Source organism: Aspergillus ibericus, assembly GCF_003184845.1.
Source record: "Aspergillus ibericus CBS 121593 unplaced genomic scaffold BO80scaffold_11, whole genome shotgun sequence".
NCBI lineage: Eukaryota > Fungi > Ascomycota > Eurotiomycetes > Eurotiales > Aspergillaceae > Aspergillus > Aspergillus ibericus.
The window spans coordinates 283630-300148 of NW_020292109.1; the positions used below are offsets into that span (position 1 = coordinate 283630).

General features: G+C 53.6%; 7 protein-coding genes across 7 annotated transcripts; 3 read left to right on the forward strand and 4 right to left on the reverse strand.

Annotated features, from left to right (window-relative positions):
- The first annotated feature begins 2439 nt into the window (after nucleotides 1-2439).
- Nucleotides 2440-4416, forward strand: BO80DRAFT_21459 (uncharacterized protein). The gene is made up of 5 exons (XM_025714339.1): nucleotides 2440-2897; nucleotides 3058-3135; nucleotides 3212-3334; nucleotides 3394-3450; nucleotides 3561-4416. Exons 1-5 carry the CDS (start codon nucleotides 2711-2713, stop codon nucleotides 4166-4168), a joined length of 1053 nt encoding a protein of 350 aa, XP_025577246.1. The 5' UTR covers nucleotides 2440-2710; the 3' UTR covers nucleotides 4169-4416.
- A 117-nt stretch (nucleotides 4417-4533) lies between these two features.
- On the reverse strand, nucleotides 4534-5752 carry BO80DRAFT_423375 (DUF3602 domain-containing protein). Its single transcript, XM_025719042.1, has 6 exons — nucleotides 5646-5752; nucleotides 5540-5589; nucleotides 5413-5443; nucleotides 5273-5342; nucleotides 5076-5198; nucleotides 4534-4984 (listed from the first exon to the last, which is right to left on the reverse strand). Exons 2-6 carry the CDS (start codon nucleotides 5577-5579, stop codon nucleotides 4865-4867), a joined length of 384 nt encoding a protein of 127 aa, XP_025577247.1. The 5' UTR covers nucleotides 5580-5589; nucleotides 5646-5752; the 3' UTR covers nucleotides 4534-4864.
- Nucleotides 5753-5868: 116 nt separating this feature from the next.
- Nucleotides 5869-7916, reverse strand: BO80DRAFT_423376 (putative mitochondrial phosphate carrier protein). Its single transcript, XM_025719043.1, has 6 exons — nucleotides 7402-7916; nucleotides 7166-7330; nucleotides 6861-7114; nucleotides 6465-6810; nucleotides 6392-6411; nucleotides 5869-6326 (listed from the first exon to the last, which is right to left on the reverse strand). Exons 1-6 carry the CDS (start codon nucleotides 7675-7677, stop codon nucleotides 6254-6256), a joined length of 1134 nt encoding a protein of 377 aa, XP_025577248.1. The 5' UTR covers nucleotides 7678-7916; the 3' UTR covers nucleotides 5869-6253.
- Nucleotides 7917-8114: 198 nt separating this feature from the next.
- Nucleotides 8115-9327, forward strand: BO80DRAFT_463159 (putative cystathionine beta-synthase (beta-thionase)). The gene is made up of 2 exons (XM_025722571.1): nucleotides 8115-8457; nucleotides 8520-9327. The coding sequence occupies exons 1-2, from the start codon at nucleotides 8353-8355 to the stop codon at nucleotides 8952-8954; spliced, it is 540 nt and encodes a 179-aa protein (XP_025577249.1). The 5' UTR covers nucleotides 8115-8352; the 3' UTR covers nucleotides 8955-9327.
- On the reverse strand, nucleotides 9162-10303 carry BO80DRAFT_423379 (vacuolar ATPase assembly integral membrane protein VMA21). Its single transcript, XM_025719044.1, has 3 exons — nucleotides 9834-10303; nucleotides 9567-9652; nucleotides 9162-9500 (listed from the first exon to the last, which is right to left on the reverse strand). The coding sequence occupies exons 1-3, from the start codon at nucleotides 9935-9937 to the stop codon at nucleotides 9364-9366; spliced, it is 327 nt and encodes a 108-aa protein (XP_025577250.1). The 5' UTR covers nucleotides 9938-10303; the 3' UTR covers nucleotides 9162-9363.
- Nucleotides 10304-10576: 273 nt separating this feature from the next.
- BO80DRAFT_350885 (uncharacterized protein) lies at nucleotides 10577-13951 on the forward strand (the record flags this gene model as incomplete). Its single annotated transcript, XM_025715557.1, has 1 exon — nucleotides 10577-13951. The coding sequence occupies one exon, from the start codon at nucleotides 10577-10579 to the stop codon at nucleotides 13949-13951; it is 3375 nt and encodes a 1124-aa protein (XP_025577251.1).
- A 738-nt stretch (nucleotides 13952-14689) lies between these two features.
- BO80DRAFT_423381 (tRNA-dihydrouridine(20) synthase (NAD(+))) lies at nucleotides 14690-16426 on the reverse strand. The gene has a single exon (XM_025719045.1). The coding sequence runs from the start codon at nucleotides 16280-16282 to the stop codon at nucleotides 14942-14944; it is 1341 nt and encodes a 446-aa protein (XP_025577252.1). The 5' UTR covers nucleotides 16283-16426; the 3' UTR covers nucleotides 14690-14941.
- Between the last annotated feature and the right edge of the window lie 93 nt (nucleotides 16427-16519).

A 16519-nucleotide genomic window follows, 5' to 3' on the forward strand; every position in this document is an offset into this window, starting at 1 on the left:
TTGATGATTCGGTTAGCATAGTATCTTTAAAAATTCTGGATTTCCAGCCGAGCTCTATCAGATTATTTTCTGACTTATAAGGGATGCACTTATAATATATATAAGGACCCACCGATATGGCATTCAGGCAGAAAACACCACAGCACGCCTTCGGGAGAGAAAATTATGAGATGAAATGCTTGACACCCAAGCCTGACCCCCGCTGCTGGGGATAAGGCTGAGGAAAAGGTTCTGGAAGGGCGCACTCCTTGCATGGAGTCCTTTCCCGATGCCGAGTTAACAGTAATTAAAGTAGGCGCCATCCCCGCCCACGGTGACCCACCGGCAAGAACTGATGGAGATCGACAGATCCCCCTCACCCGGGAAACCTTGGACAGCAAGTTGGCTTACGGTGCTCGCGCCTGCAATTTGGGACCAACATCCTACTTGAATTATTCCTTGCTGACTGGCGGGCTGTACCTTGCTTGGTTGCGACGTGTGCGACGGTAAGTCGTTTAATGAGTTCCAGAAACTTTCCAGCGAAAAAGCATGGATTAATTCAGTTCTAGTTGCATTACGGCGTACTCCGTATATTGCTGGCATATCTGTGCCGGTCTAGAAAACTGTCCAGGGTGCAGTTCGCAGAGCCAAGAACAATCGCCAAACCGAAAGGGTGACAGGTTGTCTCAGTGATGAATGATGGATGGCATTGGCCATTGCGTGGTACGCCAGCCCCAGTCGGACATGCAACACCACACAAACCTTGGTGCCATGATTGAGACAGGCAGCCGGATTTCAGGTTTTACTCTGGGGGGGTGAACCAATTGGAAGGCAACGGATGACCTGGTGCACATCCTCGGTGCAGCTAGAGAGAAACTGGATAAACATTCATGATAGCACCAGTCGGTAATGACGAGGTGTGGGTGAGATCCAGCGTCGTATTTCTCGTATCTGGCTACAATCTTACCACTAGCATTGGCGTGTCCGATTAAAAATAGGAAACAACGGCCGGGATATCCACGGCTGATAGTACTAGCAGTGAGACAGGACTTGTAGATAGCCCGAGTGTGGAGGAGTGGCAGGCTGGCTGCCTGGCCCATTTTTGGGTAAGGATGATGTCGCCGGCAGCCGATCTCTGCGCCGGGCTGAAGTTTGATTGATTTCTTCCGATTGCACAAAAAGGATGATCGGGCGGGAAGAAGCAATGGCTGGTGACATGAAATGGTCGACAGCGCATCCTAGTCGACAATTCATCATTGCACAACTTTCAAGTTTTTTTTTTTTATTTTTGACTTTTTTTTTTACTTTTTTTTCTTTGTCTTTTCTTCTTTTCGCATGGTGCCTGAGACGGTGACAGATGGTCCATGGATTGAGGCCAACCAGAGGCTGTTCGCTGGGTGGCTGGGCCGCCGAGCAGCGAATGATTGGCCGGCGGGGACTGGATGGGAGGGGAAGCTGCGTAACACTATTCGGTATTTTTATGCACTGCTTGCTTTATTCCTTTGGTACGGTTGGTATTTGGTACTGAGGGTAATGATATTTCCAGTCGAGTGGCTGCTCGTTTTACTTTTGCCGCTGCCTTCACTTTTGGTGGGGAATGCAAGATACAGAGCATGAGGATGCATGGGATCTGGCATCGCTCGAGTCTATCGGTCATCGTTCCTGACCAAGAGACTGGTTGACTTTTCAGGAGACGAAGGATGAGGGGAATGACAACCATGGAAAGGTGGTGTGGACAGTGAAACGGTGGTGAAAGGGTCAGCTTGTAGACCAACTTCCAGGCATCCGGTGATCGTCTAGATTCTTCTGGCCGAGTGGCTCTGACTATAACGCCATCATCCAATCGAGCTGATAGGACGAGGCGCAATCGCCCATCCATCGGCTCGAACAAGCGTTCCCCTCTGACTTGCGTGGCGCCTGTCGTCAAGTCCCCCGGCCCGTGCAAGTCAAAAGGCCTCAAGGACCCTCGGGTCTCTGCTTTCTGTCTTCGGTTTCGACTGCCGCCTGATCCCTCCGACCTTCGTTTGGACCTTGTTGTTTGTACTTTCGCTCCTGCAGTGCCGGCTTCCTCCCTCCTCCGACATCTCTCTCGCTGTTCCATAGTACTTTATTCCCTACTGCCCTCCTACTGTCTTGGCATCTCGAGCTTTGAGGTTATCTATCGCATCTTCCTTACTGTCGATCACTTGCATACCGCGGACGAACCACCATTTGGCCACTATCGCTTAACCACGGACAGACTGGTCGATCGACTGGATCGCACGATACATACAGACAGGCAGACTGTGTGCTTCAAGCCTCCCTGCCATCAGCTGCATTGATTGCCATTTCTTCGTGACTATTCCTAAACCTGTGTGACCTTTTGTGTGTAGAGACCATTGCGGGCGTTCTTCTTCTGCTTCAACAACAAACCATCATCACCACCAGCACCGGTTAGACTTTCCCCAGAGATTGGGACATCAGATTGAAAATCAGCTCGTGGATCCATCACCGCCGCGGCCCCCACGTTGCCAGCGCTGATCCGTCTCGTTGGCTGCCTCCTGGCTGCATTCTGAAACTACGATCCAAAAGGCCCGAGAATCGTCGCGCGCGATCACCATACATTCCTTGGCGGTTTCCACTCGGATCGTGGTTGCGCTCCACTACGGACGCCATAGCTTAGACAGCGTCCTGCGAAAACCTGCTCCAGCTGTCGGTATCAGGCGCTAAGGTCGACGGGGTGATAAATAAAATGGCGTCCTCCCAGCCGGTCGCGCCGGGCAGGCACTCTCGTGGCCTCAGTTTCAAGTCGGACCGTTCCCAACAGTCCAGCAGTTCCAGCAAAAAGATTCAGATCTCGGAAACCGCCGAAGAGAAACACCGCCGCCAACTACATTCCAAAGCCGATCCCTCGGTTGCTATGAATGAAGCGCAACCTAGTACGTATCCGGACTCCTTTACCCCTTATCTCTGCCCATTGCTGGCATGGATTGTTGGCCTACCAGAACATTGTCGCCCCAGCCCTTCAACTCCACCATGTCGACTGCGTTTCTCGACATTTCTTCTACAGTAGCATTTGAACTGACTCGTTTAATTTAGATTTGGTTGCTCTCGAGCAATCGACGCTGGGTTCATTGAGAACCATGCAGCATAAAGACCAGTATGGAAACATTATCAGTTGGTTCCCCCATTTCCGTGACTCGGGTATACTCCATCGGTGGCCACTGTACTGATTCTTCCTCTTCTCCCACAGCCGATCCCGATCTCTCTAATCCCACGCGCCCGCGGTTTGAGCGTCCGCTCGAGACCATCCGATCCTTCGAGGCGGCAATTTATGGGACATACAGCAGTAGACCTGCTTCGTATGTAAGGACAGGTGAGTCACCCCTTGCTCCGGTTTGCACGCTCCGGCGGTTGATTAACGATGTACCGCAGAGTCAACTCCGGCGACTCCGGGGCCAGACCGCAGTCGACGAGGAAGCTATTATGGAGGTATTTACTCCTCAATTCACCCCGTCTTTTGTTTTGTCTTGGCGTGCAGTCGCCTCGCCAATCGCAACACTCGAGGGAGGTCACCTTACTGACTCGGATCGTTGATACAGCTTCCAACGGCCATTCCCACCGGGGTCATTACGACCAGAGCGGTCATCACAATGGCCGCGGGGCCTACTCGCGACCGGACAGCTATGTCGAGAACGGCGGCGACCAGCCTGAGAACTATTACCCGTACAATCAGGGCGGCGGCCGACCGCGACCACGCCACCACGCACGGATGAATACCGACCAGAGCGGCTATTCACAGCATGGCTATCACAAATCGTATGACAACATGACCGCAGCGTCTGGCTCGGGCTCTGGCAGCAACACCGACGCGTACGGCAACTCGACCGACCCCAGCTCTGTGAACAGCTCCATCGATCAGCTGCAGCAACAGCAGCAACAACAGCAGCAGATTGCCGAAAGCTACGGGTTCCAAGGATTTGGCGGTGGACCGAACCTGGACAACCAAGCTGGCGCTGGGGGCCGGATCAACTTTGGCAGCAAGCCTCCAGCACCAGCTGATCCCAATGCTGGGGGGCCTGTGGGCGGCGGTGCCGCCGCGGCCGCCGCAGCCAACCGCCGCCATCTGCGCAAGGCCACGAACGATTCGGACATGAGCAACAACTCCAAGCGGAAGAGCTGGTTCAAGCGACGATTCAGCAAGGAGTAATCTATTGAGCCGGCCTCTCACCTGTTTTATGACACTTCTCCTTCGATGCGTGTTTTCTGATCCGATATGTATGGGTGTACTACCTCCACGGCGTTCATGTTCTTTTCGAGCACAGCACTGGGCATGCGGGACGGACTGTGTCAGGTTTGGATTCCTTTTCTCTTGCGTCTTTGCATGCGGTTGACGAGACCATGATACATGGAATGTTTGCTCTCCTTCCTCTTCTTCTTTCGCGCCATGACCTTCCATGGGATACTAGCCAGTCTGATGTTGAGTGCGTGATCCGGGTGAATTTACCTTTATGAATAATGAGCTGGTTTGTTGTTGCTAGTGCTAGTATAGGGGAAGGTATCTTGTATGCCTAGGCATGAATACAGGCGTGTCTTTCTTCATACACCTTTTTAGTAGAGATCGTCGCATTAACAGCATACCGGCTATCTCATACAACCCTTAACTCAAACCCCTAACACCTACTCCGTTGAAGAAGAAGAACCCCATGAAGCCGCGCATAACACACAAACATATTAATTCTAAGAACAACAACAACAACAACACAACAGGGAATCTCATCAACAACAAAAGCACAAAGACACATAAAAATAGTATAAAAAACACAGCATCCTCACCTCACTTCATCTCACCTCACACCACACACCCCACCACCCCACTGCAACCAAATCAAAAGGGAATGATAATTCACTTCCGCCCAAACAGCTTATGTTTCAATTTATCCGCCAACCCCTCATGCGCCGGCGCCTTATGATGCTTATCCTTTCTGTGTTCTTCATCGAGGTGGACGTTACCTTGGCCGCCGCGCTGCTCCCATATACATTTACATCAGCCTGATTTCCCAAGGGGTTTGTGTACATTCAGGAAGAAAAAGGGGGTAGGGAAAAGGTATACGCACTCCAGTATGATAATCCCCATCAGTGGATTGCCGAATCGCCAACTCGGGAACTATTTCCGCGTCGTGGGGTACTTTGGATGTTGGACGGACGTGCGGGGAGCCGATGTTGCCGGCGCCGCCGCGCTGGATGGGGGCGTGTTTGTTAGTGAGGTGGGTTGATGGGTATGTGCAGTTGGGAGGGGGAGGGGATGGCCTACACCGGCGGAATAAGCGCCATCGCCTTGGTCACCGTAGATACCTTCGCGGATGATACCGCCGTCAACGTATCTGTTTGTGGGTTAATGGGGGGGTTTATCTTTGTTTGGTGGAGGGTGGAGGTGGGGATGGAGGGTCGTACTCGGTGGAATCGGCGCCGATGTTGCCTTGGCCTGGGGAGATTAGAGGATTAGTATATGTTGGTGGTTACGTGAGTACATGGGAAGAGAAGGGTGGGTATCGAGCCAATTGATAGAGGGAATGCGCACCTCCTCGGCCGTGGGAGACGATGGGTTCGTGTTCGCCCATGGTGGTTGTTCTGGGACTGTCTGTGAGCTAGTTTCGTGCGATAGGTGAGTGAAATGGGTTGCACACGTAGTATTTATCGTGGAACAGGTGCTAGCAGATAGTAGGTAGTTTGCGACACTGTAATCTTGCCAAGTCGGAGGGAGGGAAAGAAAGCGCGCAAAGTGGCGGGAAAGGGTGTTCGTATATAAAAGTGCGCCTGTGACTGCCTTAGCTCTCTTGGGTTGGATCACAGCCACGAGACGGGCTAGAGCGCCCTGGAAGCCAAAGTTAGTTTGGCGAGTGGACTGGCGAGTAACTGGCGAGTACCTCGCTAGGAGGCATGGTTTATCGCATGAACGATGGCGGGATCGGGACTCCGTCCGATGACGTCGTCGGGCTGATAAGATGTCCGCCCGGATTGGTCCGACCCGTGACTAACGGCTTTAGTTGGGCCCGCCGATTAAGTGTCTACTATCACGGCCGCTTTATCACCGGCCTCGGATGGGTTCAGAGGAATCTCGCAAAGGAAGGTGTATCGCAGATAAAATCGAAACAAAGGTACAAACTATATGCAGGTAGCTACGCCCCATTCACCATCACCCCCCACTGTCATCCTGTTTCAAGGACGTATTCTACACGACCCTTTATGGCGAATAGTAAGGATCTAGAACCGCGGCTGATCTTTCATCCTCCAATCATTTTTTCTCCTGCGCAGCAGGGCCTCCACCAGTGGTGGGCAGACCCATGAAGATCTTGAACGAATCATAACTGCTACATGTTAGCCGCTATCTATGACACGGGGCATGCGGGTTGGCGCCTGAAGCAATACATACATCATCCACTGCAGTCCGGTCTAAAACATACATAGTTAGCTATCATCTGTAAAGCAAGCTGCAAGACACTTACCAAGGTGCCGATCATGACGATACGGACGGGGAGACCGTTCCAGAGACCCCGGAAGCCAATGTCCTTGTAGATCCGGCTCATCGCAGCACCAAAGGCCTCTCCAGCTTGACGGTTCGCATTCAACTTGCTGACCATGACATCGGCGGGATGAGATACAGCTGCGCAAAGAATACCCGCCAGGTAACCACCAGTGAAGGCAACTCCGGTCTGCGCTCCCTTGTTATAGTCGGACTTCTGACCCGGCAGGTAGTGGTAGATCATCTCGACAATCGTTTCGAAGGACGCAAACTTCATCATGGTATACGGAATCTGGCGGCCCCAGAGAGGGTAAAGTCCCTTGTACAGACTGCTCCCGTTAGCTATCACTGCTCGGTCACCATACCCATCAGTGCTTACCCGGCCACGCCTTCCTTGTTAACAACGCCGGAGATTCCAGTAAAGGTCGAACGGATATCAGGCGGAATGGTCGTCTGCATGCGCACCTTGACGGCCTCGAACGGGCACAGGGCGACATCAGCGATAAGTTCCGCCGACGCACTGGCGGCCAGGTACAGGGATGTCTTCCATCGAGTCGCATTCTCAACTCCGACCAGGTCGCTATAGAACTTCTTGAAGTACTCATAACCGCCGTACTTGAACGCTCCTTGGGCCTGTGATCCAGTTAGTCTGCGCATGCTTGGGGTTCAATGTACTGGGCTTACGCTGTATCCGAAGAAGGTTGGACCCCAACCGGTGAAAACACCTCGGAGTCCCTCTGCGCCGCGAATCGTACGGAATGCCTCAGCATTGCTCTTGTACAGCAGAGGGTCGACCTGACGACGGCACTTGATCAAGTCTAGAGGCGTCACAGCGGTGTGAGTGAGACCCTAGGAGTGAACAATCTGTTAGCACCCATGACCCGTTCTGGCGCTTATCAATGGATCGGAACTCCACTCACGCAGGCAAGCAGTCCTCCGACCGTGCAGGCCGCATAGTACTTAGGAGACCATAGTTCGATCTTGCCGGCCTTAGCCTGGGCTTTCTGGCTCGCAAGATCCAACTCTCGAGTCGCTTCCTTAGCAAGCGCATCTGCTTTCTTCTTGGTATCCTCGATGACGCTCCAGGCAGGGAACGGCTCCCGTTTCTTCAACCCCGCAGCTTCCGGCTGGGACTGCCTACCCAGAGGATGCTGGGAGGCAAAGGCTCCGGCGATAGCCCCTTCTGAAGGAAACATTTTAACAGATAATCGTCTAGTTCTGTTTGATTGAGGTTAGGACCCTTCGAATTAGATGCGATAAAGCATGATGGCGATGTCTCATCGTGATAGCTCCTTATCTATACAAGCGGGTCCACTCACCAAGCTACTGACGGGATGATCGACTAGAGGCCAATGTATGGAGTAGACATCCACGCTTCGTCTCGTCTCCTTATTCGGTTGATTCAAACTGACTCAAGAGCCAAAAGACAGACCGAATGCAGCAAAATCTGGTGCTCCAGGGATGTAGGATCGAGAGGAACCGGCAACCTGACGCTGACCTGGCGAAGCGCTGATTGACTAGCGCCGCTGACGTTGCGTGACTGGTCTAACCGCTTCGGGGACCCCGCGATTCCCGCCAACTGGTCAGCGGCATGTGCTTGGCCATCGAATTTGATCTGATTGGAGTAGCATCCGGCTGTTCTCGGTGCTTCATACTTGCCTGAGTGAATTCCAGCCCTCTGGCTCTCTATTCAGTCATAGTTGTTTGTCTGTTTTCTGCGGAACTCCGTGCCTGCACCCTCTTGTGAGCTAGTTTGACAGCCTCAAGGCCCTCAATTGAACGTCCCCTTCTCCACCCTCTTCCCGTGCCCCTCATCGAGTCATCGCGGGTTGACCACAACCACATCACAACCACCACCGCAACCAAAAAACATGGCTTCCTACATGAACGCCAGTGAGGCGCTGACCCAGCAACAACTCGCGCAGAATGCAGAGCAACCTGCTGCCCAGTCTTCATGGGCAAACAAGTACCGCGGGGTCAGTACCGTCTTGATTTTTTTTCGCGCAGAGGCCTCCTGGTCGACTAACTTCCAGCGTAGGCTACGGTAGAGGATTTGGACCCCAACCCGGCCTTGTCCGTCTCGCCCCACGATCCGATTTCGACCGCCATGATCGCCGCTTACGAACGTGATTACACACACCTGACGGTTACTTCCTCGACGAAACGGTCCCTGGTGGGGTACCTGAGCATTCCACGACTTAAGGAGCTGCTCAAGGAGGGCACCGTGAAGGAAGCCGACCCGGTCTCTGCGGCGATGCAGCGATTCAACCGCAAGCGAGGCACATATCAGGTGATCACAATGGAGACGCCGCTGGAGGAGCTGGAGCAATTCTTCGAGAGTGAAACGGGCCCCAACGGGGAGCCCCGGGCCAAGCAGGATTTCGCCGTGGTCACCGATGTCTCGCGCAAATTCGTGCTGGGAGTCGCAACCAAGGCTGATCTGGGAGAGTTTGTGAAGCGGAGACCGGCTTAAATGGCTACAGCGACGGATATATTCTGCGGCTTCTGATACTTTGCATTATAATGGAATGCTTGCCTTTGTGAATTGTTGGCAATGCATTTCCGGGCGCAGCCATTCAACATGAACTGAACATATCATCCCCGGCGGACTACGCATTGGACCCATACTTCAGCGCAGGTGTCAGCTTGTTGACACCTGTCACATGCCTATCTACCTTGATATATGTCTTTGACGGAATGTATTCAAAGTCTGCGACAGATTCGAGCTTACACTGAATACATAACCCATATATCGGCCTAATTCTCAACGGATATTTGACAAGCACGTAGCATGAAAAGCGGTCCATGAACGCCATAAGTGAAATACAGGTATCGAAAGCAAGTGGAAACGACAGGACTGGGGAATAGCCCATGTCCCGGTTCTACTGCGCTTTCTTCGCTTTTTGCTTTGCGTCGGCTTCTCTCTCTGCCTGGTCGTCCTTCCATGCAACATAGATGTACGCGACCAGGACCACGTTCGCCATAACGGCAGCAACGATGCCGCCCACAGTGGCGCTTGCTGTTCAGACAATTAATACAGATAGATCAAGGTGACCAGGATAGGCTAAGGGAGAGAGTCGCTTACCCCCAAAGTCGACCATGACAAAGTAACTGCCAATAGGCACGACGACCATGGCTACAGAGAACCCCAGCAACTTCATAATAACGTTTCTAGAGCGGAAGCGTCAGTAAGGATGCGCGTTATAATTGCATGCGCATTATCAAGGTATGCTTGAGCAGATGTTGGGCTGGTATCGATGTATCGACGCTATCACAATTGTCCATGGAGTGGTCCCGAGCGGCCATGTGGCATAGTAGTGTTCCTAGGATGGGACGAATGGGATGCACCTACGTGGGAACTGCAGGGGTCACATCTGAGTCAGAGGGCTTCTCAGAGCCCGAAGGGGTAGCAACATCCCTTGGGGAGGATTTCTCTGCGATCCGACGAGTGGCCATGTTGATAGCTGCCGCGGTGATGGTGGTTGCCGGACAGGTTGGTGTTGGAAAGCAGGGACGGGCAGGTGATGGGCGGATGCTGATCGTGAATTAGATCCCGAGATAATTAGTCGCACCAGGCACGATTTCACAGATGGTATTAATAGAAACTTCTCTCGCCAGGCACGCTGTCAGTCTGTAAAGCATAACACAGAACTGCCGGCGTGGTTTATACAGCGGATGAAATCATTCCGGAGTCATGGCCATACCGGCCGCTGATTGGTCCATTTCAAGAGGGGTTCTCTGGCTGCGCTTTTTAGGGCAGTGAAAAGCAGAGGCTGTCAGATGGAAATGGGCAAGTGAATAGGTCCAGCCGGGCCAGCCTCGTCAGTAGATCGGTATAAAAAGGGGCGCCCAACCCCCGCCTTCGCCAGTGGTCCCCCGACTGCCAACCCCGGCTTTAATTGAAGCGCCAGACCACGTGACCGATCGCGTCCGGGCGCGTTTTGCGGAGAAAATCCCAAGCGATCGGTCGAGTTCATCGTTCGCTTCTCGAGATCGAAGCCAGTTCGAGCCAGTTTCTTCGGTCCCCCTTGGCTCCTGCCCCGGGGCATGACGCCATCCTCTCGTCTGCCTTTCGAAAACTCCAAATCACTAGTCATGGAGGAGACCGTCCCCGATACCCCCGTGAGCGACAAGAAAGTCGTTCACAGCACGCCGACCAAGGACGACGCAGAATATGAGACGGTTGCCACCGTGCCTGTGACCCATTTCCAGCCACTGGCAACTCAATCCCTGACCCCTGCCACCCAGCGCTACACGCAACCGACTCAACTGATTGAAGTTCCTTACTCCGCGAAGAGCAATTCCGTCGTCCAGGTCGCTGCATCCTCGCCCCCAGGCCCGAATTCCTCCCCCTCTCGTCCCACCCCGAACGGCGGCCGTCTCTCCAGTGTCATGGCCCCTGCTGGAACCAGCTTCCGTCCTCCTGTCACTGCCGGCCCTGCCAAGCGTGCGCCTGTGATAGATCTAGAAGACGGTCCCACCTATCGCGGCGGCTCGTCGGACGACGACGGTCAAACGACAAGGAGCACGGACATCAAACCTGCCATGTTCGCTAAATCTTCGCGGACTCCGGACAACGTCGCGGACTCCCCTATGGATCGATTCAAAGAGATCACCGCCTCCGCCCTTTACAACCCTTCCAGTGCGAAGCGTCCTGCGGCACAAATGGATCCTGCGCCGCGAGGCATGGCCGTGAAAAAGGTTCGACAGGAGGGTCCCTCGCGTGCCCAACCAGTCGGCATCAGTATTTCGTCGTTGCAGGACATTGATGACTACCAGTCCCGGGTCAAGGTGGAGAGGATGATGAAGGTCATGCCGCACAAGTCGGTCCACGCGTGCATCCAGGCGCTTGTCTCGAAACGTGGAAATTACGAGGATGCCCTGGATCACTTGGCAAAGACAGACAAGCCCGATTCTTCGGAGGACGAGCTGGCCGTGGACAAGCGGGCATCGCCTGTTGCGCCGGCGAAACAGCAGATCAAGGCGCGGGGAACCATCCAAGACAAGTGGTCCGCCATGAACTTGCAGAGGACCCTGTCGGCTCCGAAGCCGCCGCAATCGCAGCCGTCGCAAACACCGCAGGATGACGGCAAGCCGCGGAGACGTCTGATGAGAGGGCCTAAATCCCGGGCGTCCTCCCCTAGCCCTGTTCGCCCCCAGCCCGTTGTCGAGACACCCCCCAAGAAAACCGGTCGTCTGGTCCAGGGACGGAAGCCCCCGTCGCCGCAACGCTCTGAGTCTCCTGAAGCCATGATAATTTCGGATGACTCTGACTCCGGTATCGAAGAGACACAAGGGGATGGCCAGCTGGAGGCGAAAGTCTTGAATTTCTTCAATAAATGCAGCGTCCTAGAGCTCGCTGATATCGCCGCGATAACCGAAGATATTGCGAAACATGTGATATCGTTCCGACCGTTCAGGTCACTGGACAAGGTCCGCGCTGTACCTGCCCCCACGAAGGAGGAGACGAAGCCGAAGAGTGGCCGTGGCCGTAAAACGCCCAAGCCAATCGGGGAGAAGATCGTCGACAAGTGTCTTGATATGTGGGTTGGCTATGAAGCAGTCGATTCTTTGGTTGCACGCTGTGAGGCGCTCGGACGACCGGTCGCGGCAGAGATGAAGAAATGGGGCGTCGATTTGTTCGGAAAGAAAGAGGGAGAATTGGAGCTGGTATCCATTAATCCTAGGGACACCCAATCGCAGTCCCATGACTCCGGTATAGGGACTCCTGCTAGCCAGCGCTCTGAGGATGACAGTGATGGTCCTGCGCCTGGCCCGCGTAAAGGCCGCTTCATCTCTCAGCCCAGCATCATGCGCGAGGATCTGAAGATGAAGGATTACCAGATTGTGGGTATCAATTGGCTGTCCCTTTTGTTCGAGAAAGACTTGAGTTGCATTTTGGCCGATGACATGGGGCTTGGAAAGACCTGTCAAGTGATTGCCTTCTTGGCGCACTTGTTCGAGAAGGGAATCAAAGGGCCCCATCTCATCGTGGTGCCCTCGTCGACGATTGAGAACTGGCTCCGAGAGTTTTCGAAGTTCTGTCCCACCCTCTCAGTCATGCCTTACTATGCTGGTCAGGCAGAACGGGCCGTGATTCGCGAGACGATTGAAGACAACCGAGACAGCATCAACGTGATTATTACTACCTACACGATCGCCAAGGGCAAGGTTGATGCCCATTTCCTCCGCCACATGGACTTTTGCGCTTGCGTTTACGATGAGGGTCATATGCTGAAGAGCAGCACCTCGGTCCTTTATGAAAAGCTCATTCGCATCCCAGCTCGCTTCAGGCTCCTCTTGACAGGTACCCCGCTGCAGAACAACCTCCAAGAACTGGCTTCATTGCTTGGTTTCATCCTCCCAAAAGTGTTCCAGGAACGCAAGGATGAGCTGCAGTATATCTTCGCGAACAAGGCAAAGACGGTTGACGAATCTCATTCGGCGCTTCTGTCCGCGCAACGGATTGAGCGAGCAAAGTCCATGCTGAAACCTTTTGTCTTGCGTCGTAAGAAGCACCAGGTCATCGATTTGCCTGCAAAAATCTCGCATGTTGAATACTGCGAAATGAACATTGCGCAGCGCGAGATTTACGACCATGAGCAGGAGGAAGTGCGCAAGCTGTTGGCTGACCGCGCAGCCGGGAAGAAGACGGGCAACAAGTCCGCCAACATCCTCATGAAGCTCCGACAAGCAGCCATCCACCCGCTGCTCTATAGACGCCACTACGATAACGCCACATTGAGCCGTATGGCTAAGGCGTGTCTGAAAGAGGAGCAGTGGTCCCAGTCCAATCCCGATATCATCTACGAGGAACTTCAGGCTTATAACGATTTTGAGTGCCACACGATGTGTGTAACGCACCCCCATTCATTGGGCAAGTTCGCTCTCAAGAACAACGAATGGATGGATTCGGGTAAAGTGGACAAACTTTGCGAACTACTCAAACGATTTGCAGAGAACGGTGATCGTGCCTTGGTCTTTTCGCAATTTACGCTAGTCATGGATATCCTCGAGAATGTTCTCGAGCACCAACACATCGGTTTCGTCCGACTGGACGGAAGGACAAACGTCGAAGACCGCCAGTCCATCCTGGACGCGTTCCACGAGCGGACCGACATCCCGGTCTTCCTCCTTTCCACCAAAGCCGGCGGTGCGGGTATCAACCTGGCCTGTGCCAACAAAGTCATCATTTTCGACTCCAGCTTTAACCCCCAGGAGGACGTCCAGGCCGAGAACCGTGCCCACCGCGTCGGCCAAACCCGCGAAGTGGAAGTCATCCGACTTGTAACGAAGGATACGATCGAGGAACAAATCTACGCCCTCGGACAGACCAAGCTCGCGCTCGACCAAGCCGTCGCCGGCGAAGACGCCGCGGAATCCAAGAAGGCCGAAGATGCGGGCATGAAAGTGGTCGAAGACATGGTCCTTGCCGATATGAAGGAGCACGAAAAACCAAGTGACTCCTAACCCACACCATTCTCAGTCCATGCCTCTAGTTCCAAACATGTACCGGTGCAATCTCGTTCCGTCTTATTCCATACTATGTTTTCTTTCATCCAATTTCCTTCCGTCTCCTCCGTCTAATACATACATTCTCAGCGACTTCTGCATGTAGTCCCTTCCTTCTACTCAGGGGTCTACCACTTCCTACCTCCCTACCTCCTCCCTTGTTACACTGTTCATCGCATAACCGCATAGACGGCGCTATCTACCTAGAAGGATCCGAGGCAGACGTTGGAAAATCCTTTACTACTATCCCTCCCCCCAATCCCCACCTTACACTGTACGTTGGCGACCCCAACTTGTTCCCGTCATTGGTATTAGGATATTTAGACCGAGTGATATGCCTGGGTTTTGATTGTGGGCGGTTTGATTCTTCTCTTTTTCTGTACTCTTTTTCTGTACTCTTTTGCTTTACTTTTTGTGCTTCCGTCGATAGAAAAGGAGTCGCAGGATCGAAAGTTTTTGTGGTTGTTTTGATACATACATATCGCTACATTTGTGGGCAGATATTAATGATGAGTTGATGGGATTTTTACTGTTTTTCTTTCTTTCCTTCTGTCTTTCTTTGGGGGTGGTTTTGGTGGGTGAGAGGGGTTTGTAGGTTCAGGGTTGGTTAATTGGTTGGTTGGTTGGTAGGATATCTGATAGTTAATTGGTAGGTAGGATATCTGACGGTCTAGTTAATGAATGATATAGGACTAGATATCTGTTTCATTGAGAGGTTGTATTCGTATGTATAACCAATCCTTGGACCTAACGAGCCTCTATTATAACACACCATGGGAATCTATATAAATGAAAATGAAAATAAATGGAAATGCAAGGGAGAAAATGGACCAGAATGCAACACCAGATAATGCGATCATCTCATCGGGGACAGAATTAAAATAAAAGAAAAAAAAAAAAAAAACGGTGGGAAGAGGAGGAGGAGCATGGAACTCTTTACAAGGGTACTTATGCTGCCAGCTCCTGCTTCTGAGCAGCTTCAGGAGCCGGGACGGAAACGTCCACCTCAGAGACGGTCTCCTGCGGCTTGGTCTTCGTGGGAGCCGGGATGGAGTTCGTGCGAATGGGACCGCCTGCGGTGGCGATAGGGGAGGCGGATTTCACTCGAGAGGCGCCGCTGGCAGCCCGGGCAGATACATTGTTCTCCATGGCGTTCTGAACGGCCTTGCTGCGGACGTCCTCGGACTGGAGGTCTTTGGTGGTGACGGACTTGTCCGTCAGATTGAGGATCTCGTCCACCCGCAGCGCGGCAGGCATGAGGTCCTCGAAGCCAAGCGCATGGCAGGTGTCAGCGTACGATCTGGCCGATTTCGCGGCCTTGCCTTCGGCGAGCTTGCCGGGAACGAGGATGTTGAGAAGGTACTTGGAGTTTCCGAAACGGTTCTCCGATTCGAGACAGAATTTGATGTACTCGTGCACGACCTCCTTCCAGGGCAGAAGGCCGCCTTCGGCTTTGGTCTGGAAGCAGGAAGGGTTGGCTTCGGCTGATGTGGCAATCATGGCTCCGTCGACACCAAACTCTTGCATCAGGGCTAGTGCCTCATCTTTGGAGGTCACATCTCCATTCATGACGCATGCCACGCCCGCCTCCCGACATATCGAAGCAATCATGGGCAGTTGCTCCCGAATCGCACGTTCACGGGGTCGCATCGGCGTGGTCCGACAATGCACCGTCAAGCCTGTGATGCCCGTCTTCACCAGCCTCGAGACCAACGCCTTTGTCGCCTCCGGCTCACTCAAGATGCGAATCTTGACGGAGATACCGATCTGAAACGGTGTCCCGACCTCCCGCACCAGTGCCTCCAGAATGGCGACCAGCTTATCTGGTGTCCTGAGTAGCGCCGCACCCATTCCACCGCTTGTGCTGAATGGCTTCGGGCAGCCCGAGTTCACGTCGATACCGGCGACATCGCCGGCGACGAGTTTCGCCGCTGCGACGGCAATTTCCGGTGTGGCGGTTCCGATCTGGAAGATGAGCTTTCCCTTCTCACGGACGGGGTCGAGACGGTAGATCACGGATTCTTGGGTCGCTTTCTCGGCGCGCCCGCTGTTGGAGGGCATGCGGGTAAATTCGATGGTGCCGTTGCGGGGGTTCACGCGGCGGACGGCTCCTGCGAGGGCCCGGTCGATGGTTTCGGGGCCCCAGACGAGATCGGCGCCGTACCTGAGGGCAATGAGGCGAGAGGGCAGTTCGCCGGAGCGGACCATCGGGGCCAGGACTACTTTGCCACGGTAGTCGACCCCGTTGGCGGGGATGGGAACTTTGGGGGGTGTGGTGAGGGTGGCCATTGCGGTACGGAGGAATCTTAGCATAGCATTATCGGGTGAAAGGAGGTAAAGAAGGTATGGGGTGGATGCTGAAGAGCTGCGTCCGCGGTATAGAAATATGGGTGGATTTGGATATCAGGATGGATCAGTCCAGGCGCATACAAGATCGAAAGCCGGTGGAGGCGGAGACGAAAAATGCCGGGTCACGTGGCGATACGGGATAACTTTTTTCTACCAATCAGTTCATGTGACCTACTC

Bases quoted from the DNA above. Each gene is read 5' to 3' on its own strand.
- BO80DRAFT_21459 (XM_025714339.1), top strand. From the start codon at position 2,711: ATGGCGTCCTCCCAGCCGGTCGCGCCGGGCAGGCACTCTCGTGGCCTC. The intron at 3,335-3,393 runs GTGAGTCACCCC...GATGTACCGCAG, and splicing joins TGCTTCGTATGTAAGGACAG to AGTCAACTCCGGCGACTCCG. The intron at 3,451-3,560 runs GTATTTACTCCT...TCGTTGATACAG, and splicing joins ACGAGGAAGCTATTATGGAG to CTTCCAACGGCCATTCCCAC.
- BO80DRAFT_423375 (XM_025719042.1), bottom strand. From the start codon at position 5,579: ATGGGCGAACACGAACCCATCGTCTCCCACGGCCGAGGAG. The intron at 5,444-5,539 runs GTGCGCATTCCC...TAATCTCCCCAG, and splicing joins CGTCTCCCACGGCCGAGGAG to GCCAAGGCAACATCGGCGCC. The intron at 5,343-5,412 runs GTACGACCCTCC...ACCCACAAACAG, and splicing joins ATCGGCGCCGATTCCACCGA to ATACGTTGACGGCGGTATCA.
- BO80DRAFT_423376 (XM_025719043.1), bottom strand. From the start codon at position 7,677: ATGTTTCCTTCAGAAGGGGCTATCGCCGGAGCCTTTGCCTCCCAGCAT. The intron at 7,331-7,401 runs GTGAGTGGAGTT...GTTCACTCCTAG, and splicing joins TCGGAGGACTGCTTGCCTGC to GGTCTCACTCACACCGCTGT. The intron at 6,811-6,860 runs GTAAGCACTGAT...TAACGGGAGCAG, and splicing joins AACAAGGAAGGCGTGGCCGG to TCTGTACAAGGGACTTTACC.
- BO80DRAFT_463159 (XM_025722571.1), top strand. From the start codon at position 8,353: ATGGCTTCCTACATGAACGCCAGTGAGGCGCTGACCCAGCAACAACTC. The intron at 8,458-8,519 runs GTCAGTACCGTC...CTTCCAGCGTAG, and splicing joins GGGCAAACAAGTACCGCGGG to GCTACGGTAGAGGATTTGGA.
- BO80DRAFT_423379 (XM_025719044.1), bottom strand. From the start codon at position 9,937: ATGGCCACTCGTCGGATCGCAGAGAAATCCTCCCCAAGGGATGTTGCT. The intron at 9,653-9,833 runs GTAGGTGCATCC...CTTCCGCTCTAG, and splicing joins GTGACCCCTGCAGTTCCCAC to AAACGTTATTATGAAGTTGC. The intron at 9,501-9,566 runs GTAAGCGACTCT...TTGTCTGAACAG, and splicing joins TGTCATGGTCGACTTTGGGG to CAAGCGCCACTGTGGGCGGC.
- BO80DRAFT_423381 (XM_025719045.1), bottom strand. From the start codon at position 16,282: ATGGCCACCCTCACCACACCCCCCAAAGTTCCCATCCCCGCCAACGGG.